Here is an 8,998-nt window from a genome sequence, read left to right as displayed (position 1 = left end):
TGAACTATATTTCAACGTTTTTTGATGGTTCTGAGCCACCAAACACACTTAAAGCATGCAGAATCGACTCAGAATAGGAAAAGGAGACGTTTAGGTCAATTTTATGCATTCTGGCGTTCGTAGATACAAGAAAACTGTTAAAATTCTTCAGAAACGTCACTTTTGAAGTGTTTTCTTGTACTTTTAAGCCAATCAGATACCCTACGGGCTCGGAAAGTGCAACGAAACCATCAAATTTTAGCTAGAAACTGTATTTTTGTCGATTTTTATTGAATTTGAACTATATTTCAACGTTTTTTGATGGTTCTGAGCCACCAAACACACTTAAAGCATGAAGAATCGACTCAGAATAGGAAAAGGAGAAGTTTAGGTCAATTTTATGCATTCTGGCGTTCGTAGATACAAGAAAACTGTTAAAATTCTTCAGAAACGTCACTTTTGAAGTGTTTTCTTGTACTTTTAAGCCAATCAGATACCCTACGGGCTCGGAAAGTGCAACGAAACCATCAAATTTTAGCTAGAAACTGTATTTTTGTCGATTTTTATTGAATTTGAACTATATTTCAACGTTTTTTGATGGTTCTGAGCCACCAAAAACACTTAAAGCATGCAGAATCGACTCAGAATAGGAAAAGGAGACGTTTAGGTCAATTTTATGCATTCTGGCGTTCGTAGATACAAGAAAACTGTTAAAATTCTTCAGAAACGTCACTTTTGAAGTGTTTTCTTGTACTTTTAAGCCAATCAGATACCCTACGGGCTCGGAAAGTGCAACGAAACCATCAAATTTTAGCTAGAAACTGTATTTTTGTCGATTTTTATTGAATTTGAACTATATTTCAACGTTTTTTGATGGTTCTGAGCCACCAAACACACTTAAAGCATGCAGAATCGACTCAGAATAGGAAAAGGAGACGTTTAGGTCAATTTTATGCATTCTGGCGTTCGTAGATACAAGAAAACTGTTAAAATTCTTCAGAAACGTCACTTTTGAAGTGTTTTCTTGTACTTTTAAGCCAATCAGATACCCTACGGGCTCGGAAAGTGCAACGAAACCATCAAATTTTAGCTAGAAACTGTATTTTTGTCGATTTTTATTGAATTTGAACTATATTTCAACGTTTTTTGATGGTTCTGAGCCACCAAACACACTTAAAGCATGCAGAATCGACTCAGAATAGGAAAAGGAGACGTTTAGGTCAATTTTATGCATTCTGGCGTTCGTAGATACAAGAAAACTGTTAAAATTCTTTAGAAACGTCACTTTTGAAATGTTTTCTTGTACTTTTAAGCCAATCAGATACCCTACGGCTCGGAAAGTGCAACGAAACCATCAAATTTTAGCTAGAAACTGTATTTTTGTCGATTTTTATTGAATTTGAACTATATTTCAACGTTTTTTGATGGTTCTGAGCCACCAAACACACTTAAAGCATGCAGAATCGACTCAGAATAGGAAAAGGAGACGTTTAGGTCAATTTTATGCATTCTGGCGTTCGTAGATACAAGAAAACTGTTAAAATTCTTCAGAAACGTCACTTTTGAAGTGTTTTCTTGTACTTTTAAGCCAATCAGATACCCTACGGGCTCGGAAAGTGCAACGAAACCATCAAATTTTAGCTAGAAACTGTATTTTTGTCGATTTTTATTGAATTTGAACTATATTTCAACGTTTTTTGATGGTTCTGAGCCACCAAACACACTTAAAGCATGCAGAATAGTAGTTATATAGTGGGGGTTCTAGACCAGGTCAAATGAGGTCAAACTGGTCCAGCTCCCCCATTACTTTTCATCGAGCGGTCATTGACCTTTCATTTGTTGTCGAGCTTGTCGGTGCACGTGACTGACCTTGCCAGCTGGTCCAGCTCCCCCATTACTTTTCATCGGGCGATCATTGACCTAGTCGTTGCTCGACCTTGGTCGTTTATTGCCCTCGTTCATCTCGAGATCTATCCCCTCTTTTCGTTTAGGTCGGGGAGGGATCTCGGACGCAATCTCGCATCCCCACTTCCGTTTTATACTTGTATAAAAGTCGATGGATTCGTGTGTAAGAATTAATTAGTTTTTTGAATTCAATTATTTAACACTTAGAAATGTCATCTTTCATTTCTACCTTGAATAAAGAGTCTCACTTGCAAGCTTTTGTGAGTGCGAAAACTTTAGAAGAAAATAAAAAATTTTTAACAAAAAATTTTAGTAAACTGTCTACAAAGTACGGTGACAAGATATTTGTGCAACTTGAAGAGTCTAGAACGATACTTCCACAGAGATTTACCGAAAAATTCACCGACTCAGTGATCAGCGATCTGAACCAGAAGATCGTGAACGGCTTGAAATTGTACTTGGTAAATAGAGGTCCGATCGGTCGAACCATCAATATCGAATTTATCGAAGAATGAAGAAGGCATTGGTTCATGTGGAAAACAAATCAAGTGCAGTTAGACTGCTTCGTCGTAGATTAGAATTACATTTAAAACGAATTAGTTATTTAAAAGAAGCAATTAAAATGTATGAAATAAGAACTAAATTGAATAATCTTAAGCTGTAATAGAAATTATAATAAATATTATTTAATTCGTTCGGTGTATTATTTTCCCCAGTCTCATGTAAAAAATATTTGATTGCAAACTGTCATGAATAACAGACGTGTTTGTTTCGACAAAGTTCCGGTTATTTTCTTAATAAATGATAAAGAAAGCCGAATTAATACTTGGTTATACGATGTTAAAAGATTTCAAATGAATGTGGAACGTTTCGAATTGCAAATAAAGCCCTTAATCGAAAAAATGATGGAGAAGAAGCGAAAATTTAGAGAAACAATCGAAAAATTGGATTCAGAATTGAAAATTATTCAGCAAAGAAAATCAGTTAAATAACTGTGCACATTGCGGTTAAACCACTGCGTCGTAAATTAGATTTAAATTTAAAACTTATTAGTTTCTTAAAATGTATAAAATACGAACTAGTTTGTATAATCTTAAGCTGTAATTGAAATTATAATAAATATTGTTTATTTCGTTTGGTGTATTATTTTCCCCAGTCTCATCTAAAATTATTTAATTGGGAATAACAGCAACGAATAAAAGCCGTGTTTGCTCCGACAAAACTCCTGTTATTTTCTTAATAAATAAATGTTCATCAGCAACTTTCTGCCGATTTAAGCTTATTTGTCAGTGATTATTAGAATAAAATCTCAAATGTCAGAAGGCGAGTGTGTTGTTAAAAATTAAAAAAATTGTTACTTACGACATTGAAAACAGGCAATAAAATCATCCGTTCTCCCTCGAAAACATTCAAATACACGCACACTTCACAGAAGCCACCATTTAGTTCAACAAAACCACCTTTTTCCCAAATCTTTTCACGGTAAAATTCATAAACCGAAACACGCCGCCCGTCATTATTACAACACAGAATGAAATAACGCGATGCTGTTTCAGCAAATTCTTACGGAACTGGACGCTCTTATCTTCAATAGACAGGGACGTATTCGGAAATATTAAAAAAAAAGAATTATCGCTTGAGGGTGCCAAAGGGCAGAAAGTTTGTTAAAAAAATAAAAATGCATCCCTATAAACTAATGACACATTTGTGTAAAAATAAATGTGGGTTGGAGGTGCAATAATTGTTTAAATATAAAAAAAAAATGTTTTACTCGAAGACGGTAAGAGATACGAGGTTCGTGCAAAGAACAAAAAAGTTCCTAAAATACGAAACACATGCACCTGTGTCGACGGTTTTTAGTTTGAGTTTAGCATTTCGGAGAAAAGGGCAAAAGTTTGTGGTGACCAAACGGAATTAGTTAAAAATTTGTTTTTTGTGTCAAAATATTTTTGGATGAATAATCAATAGGTCCATGTAATTAAATATGTGAAAATTTGAGTTTGGGGCGCAACAATTTTTGTCAAAAAAGGTTGTCAAAATTCGAAAAAAAGTTTTCCTTGAGCAGTAGGAAAGTAAATTAGAAGTTTTGGTGAAAAAAAAAATTTAAAAAATTCAAAGAATCCAAAGAAAAATTAAAACAAAAAAAATCTCAAAAAAAAAATCCAAATTTTGAAAAGTTTGTTTTTCCACAAAATCAAATGCATATTCATGAAGTACTATCTAATCGTGTGTAAAAATGATTATGACTCATAGGTGTATCTACCGTTTAAATAGAAAAAATTTTTGTTACTCGAAAATGGTAAGAGATAGGAGGTTCGTGTATAGAGCAAAAAAGATTGACAAAAACAAATAATATCGACAGCCGTCGACGGTTTTTCGCTAACTTTTGACATGACTGTGAAAAGGGCAAAAGTTTGTGGCGCCCAAACGGTAAAACTTAAAAAATATATTTTTGTACCAAAATATTTCTGAGTGAACAGTCTATAGGTCCACTTAGCAAAATAAATATTTTTTGCTACCGTTTAGTAGTAATAACGAAAAAACGTCATAGTTCGTAAGCGGTAAGAGGTAGCATGTCGGCTCAGGGGAACGGGGAAATGCTAAAAAAATTAAGGCATATGTTGAACAAAAAAAATTTTGAAAAAAGTTGAAAATAAGGGAGAAAAGGGCAAAAGTTTCTAGTGTCCAAATGGTAAGAAATAGAATATCGGTTGCATACAGCAAAACCTTCTTCTGGAACGAACGCATAAGTTTGTTCAAAAAAATCGATTCTGTCCACGTCAACCTTGATACAGGAGCCATTTTTAGTTTTTTCGAGGTCGCTACGTAAAACTTTTTTCAGGTCGAAAAAAAGACCATCGAAAAAGGATTCGAATAAGCCCAACATGCAACACTTAAAAAAAAAAAAAAAAAAAAAAAAAGCGAAATAGGTTATTCTTTATATTTATTGTTATATGACTACTACCATCACAACTAAATATACTAAGACAGTAAAAAAAAAAATTCCAGTTAACCGAAAACCGCTTTTTGTTGAATTTTATATGAAAACAACAAAAGATCATTAAAAAAAAAAAAACGAAAACCTATAAACAGCCATCAAAAATCAATAAAAAAAAGAAAAACATCAAAAACAAATAAAAAACCAAAAAACTATCAAAAACCAACAAAAAACCATCAAAAAGCACTATTAAAAAAAAGATATATATATATATATATATTGATACTTCTACTACTTCTAAATTTGTATATGTTAGCCTATGCTGTGGTGGTGGATCATGATGAGTCATATCGTGCTGCTGGACAAATAATTTAAAACGTATTAAATAACTTGTTGTTGTATTAAATCGTAGTTGCTAAATCTTTCTGAATTAGTGAAACTCTTGCATTTTCGATAAGAGAAAAACAACTGAATCGTCAACTTGAAATAAAAATTAGAGAGGGAAAAAGAGTAAAAGAAGGGATTAATTTCGTATATAAATTCAAGACTATATGAAAGATGTGATTATAACTGATTAACTAGTATCAAGAGAATTAACCAATAGATATCTAGGGACATGGGTAAGGTTATATTTTTATTACAGTATGTAAATTTCATATATTTTTTTTTGTTTTGTTTAGAGGATTTTATAGTTTGCCCATACGATAGGAGCCATCGAATGCTAGAGGGGAGACTCCAGAGGCATATATTTAGGTGTCATAGGGAGGCTTGGGAAAGGGAGCGACAGCTCCGCGAAGCTGCACTTCCCAAAGCATCACCACCGATACCATCTCAACCATCAAAATGGTTCAATTCTGAACCCCCAAAAGTAACATCACTCGAAAATTGGGACGACGACGCCAGTGGGACGTACGTTCCATCGTTGAAGGATGACTTGATGCTCGACAAGACATCAATAAATTTTTATAACGCTGTGTTCGGCAAAAATAAACAAAAATAATTTTTTGTTTTTGTCTGTCTCTACTCGTTAATTTGTACCACCCTACCAGAACTTACCATCTCTACAAGCTACCTCTCTAAATACTAACAGCGATACCATTCCCAAGGAGAACATGGACTTTTGTTTAAGAAATGCTCGTGTATGGTTTGTCACAATATTCCTGATATTATCGATACATCGATCCCACTACAGTATAAACAAGAATTTGTCTTAAGAAACAAAAGCCGCTGCAAGTCACCTAATTACACCATTATTGACGATTATAGTGGTTCCAAAAATTTTAGCGAAAATGCTACAGGATATTGTTTGGCAAAACCATTGATTTGGATATATACTGCCCAACATGCAACACTTAAAAAAAAAAAAAAACAAGCGAAATAAAATACTTATATTATTTATTGATATATAAATATTACTATTACAATACAAGCACCACTATCACTACTAATTCTACTACTAAAACATTTCAACACTTTTAACGCTACTAACACTACTACTGACACTATGAGATTATATACATTTTATTTTTACATATAGTTTCTTTAATTTGTCGGATTTTTGAATACTTTTTTTCATTTCGTTTTCTGCACCCCGCAATTCACTTTGTTCTTCCACTAACTGTCTTTGGAGAGTTGCAATTTGATTTGCTAATTTTTTAATGTTTTTTTTGCACTTTTTTTGTTTTTGCACTAGTTCCCTTTGTCGCGTATTATGTCTGTCCTGCGCTGCCCTACACTTCCACTTAAAATTATACAATAATGTAGATGCATTGTCTTCGTCTTCGAATTCATCACCCGAATCATCAGGTGCAGCAGGATGAGGTGTATCAGGGGCAGGTGTTGGTTGAGACGTCGGTGGTGATGGTGATTTGCGGACCGGTTGTTGCTGCTCCTCCTGCTGCTGTTGCTGCTGCTCCTGCTCCTGCTCCTGCTGCTCTTGCTGCTCTCTCTGCCTCTGTTCGTCTTCCTCCGTAACTCCGTAAACATTACGAAGGAAAGACAAGCTTTTTCCGTGCGCCTCTAACCCCTCAAACAGTGAGGGCGTCATAGAGACGCACGGCTCCTCCAGCCCTGATATATCTAGCTGGGAAGGTGTCTGGGAGTCTTCCACAGCGGAAGTGGAGGCGTCCTCACTTTTTGTTTTTAGTTTTTCAATTTCTTCCTCAGGTAGATCTGCAAGTCTACGCAGTTTGGGCAAAGGCGGCTGAAAATAAAATAAATACTTATAAACATTTCTACATTTTATGAATATAAAAACATTTTTTTTTTTAAATTAATCAAAAATAAAAAACCTACCTGTATCACTACATCCTGGAGGATGTTAATTTTTGGTTTCTTGAGACTCAAGGAATACTTCATTTTTTTTTTTTTTTTTTCAACAATTAGCACTTAACACTAACAGACACAGAATTAAGACAAACAATTACGAGTTCCTATGCAAAATATATAGGAAAAATAATGCAGAATATGCAGAAAATAAATGGCGAAGAAGGGTGAAATGTCAAATCAGCAGTTTTACATGTCCATATATGGTCATTTAAAGATTGATTGCAATGAAGTAGGAGGGTGAAATGTCAAATCAGCAGTTTTTTCATGTCCATATATGGTCATTTAATAATTTATTGCAATTCAGCAATTCTTCAAACTATTTCCGTGTGAATTGCAATTCAGCAATTTTTTGATATTTGGTATATAAAAGTAACTTTTGTAAGCATGTGAGTACAGTTCACACATCAGATATGTTCTCATTAAAAAACACAAGTTTCATTTCTCGCAATCTTGATATATCTTCACTGAATGAAGAAAAACGTCGTATCATTCAAACAGTTGAAAGTTTGTTACATCAAAAAATTTCGGTCGTCCAGAACTTTCATGGCTGGGGGATGTGCAGCGTTTCTCTTAGGTCGGACGTCTTCTTATACAGACATCGATATTTACGTCGAAGCAGATGAAAATACACAAAAATGGGCTAAGGATAACTGCGCAGACAATCACATGTCTAAATATGACTATCTTTATCAGTCCAAGTGGCCCTGCTGCTATTTGAAGTTTGATGGATTTATATTTAATATTATTTTTGTTGAACCTCGTCTTCAATTTTCGTTGGAAGCCAGAATTCTATGTATCCTTAAATCGTTCGACTTAACCGCGTGCAAAGTGGCAATACACTTTTCAAGTGGAATAAATCCTGTTCTTGTAGAATGGAAATTAACTGACCTGAACTTCGATAATGTCAAGAAAAAGGATCGCATCATTAAGTATAAGAAAAGAATTGAGAAAAATGAAAAGGAACAACGATTCGATCCCAACAGTTTGTCTATGTTGGCCTATACCGTCGTGGTAGATCATGATGACTCATATCGTGCTGCTGGACAAATACTTTGAAAGATATTTATATAACTTAATATTGTTATGCTGAATCATTGTAGTGTTGATTCCGTTAGATAAATATGTAAGAGGATATTAAATAAAACTCACAAACGTAACTAATTGTTTTATTGAACCAATATGTTTATACATTTTCAAACATTTATTGAACTATTGCATTTGCTACAGTGAGTGAAACAAATTAGTACTAAATAAAGAAACACACACACGCACAATTATTTTTGTGTGTCTTGACATGTTTCCGTTTGCCGCCTTCGAAACGATGATATATTTTTTTTAATATTTTCTGAATACGTCTCTGGCAGCGTGCGAGATCCAATGCATCGCAAGCTTTTTCGCTCTCCGTCATCTAACACCTTATTGTAATAATTTCGAAGGAATGCGGACATGTTTACGTTATTGTGGATTAATTCTGGGCGTAATTCAACGATTTCGAAACGAAATTGATATATGGCAACGATTTCATTATTTTGTACATTAATTACTGCATGTTTTTTTTTATATATATATATAAAATCTGGTGTGGATACAAAAGTTGAATATCCGAATTTAATTGGGTCGTATTTATTTATGTTAATTTTCAATCCCAAAATTTCATACAACGCCCAACCGGAATCCTTTTCTGCAAATTTCTCTAATTTTTTCATGATTTTATCAATGACGTTTTCTTCGTACCATTCTTTTAAATTTGTGTTTTGATCAATGTGTTATTTTTTGTTGAAAATGTTTTAATGTCTGTTTCACTAGAGTGCGGTTGAATAAAATTTGCCGAAAAAATTACATTTACCT

General features: G+C 33.9%; 1 protein-coding gene across 1 annotated transcript; it reads right to left on the bottom strand.

The window, feature by feature from the left end:
• Positions 1-5,988: 5,988 nt before the first annotated feature.
• LOC135122408 (ras guanine nucleotide exchange factor P-like) lies at positions 5,989-7,180 on the bottom strand. The gene is made up of 3 exons (XM_064046579.1): positions 7,118-7,180; positions 6,577-7,025; positions 5,989-6,049 (listed from the first exon to the last, which is right to left on the bottom strand). Exons 1-3 carry the CDS (start codon positions 7,178-7,180, stop codon positions 5,989-5,991), a joined length of 573 nt encoding a protein of 190 aa, XP_063902649.1.
• Positions 7,181-8,998: the final 1,818 nt, after the last annotated feature.

Source organism: Zophobas morio, unplaced genomic scaffold (assembly GCF_036711695.1).
Source record: "Zophobas morio isolate AGI-343-1 ecotype UQ-CSIRO unplaced genomic scaffold, CSIRO_AGI_Zmor_V1 ptg001226l, whole genome shotgun sequence".
NCBI classification, from domain to species: Eukaryota; Metazoa; Arthropoda; class Insecta; order Coleoptera; family Tenebrionidae; genus Zophobas; species Zophobas morio.
The sequence above is the reverse complement of the archived record's forward strand: the minus strand, read 5'-3'. Positions and strand labels throughout refer to the sequence as shown.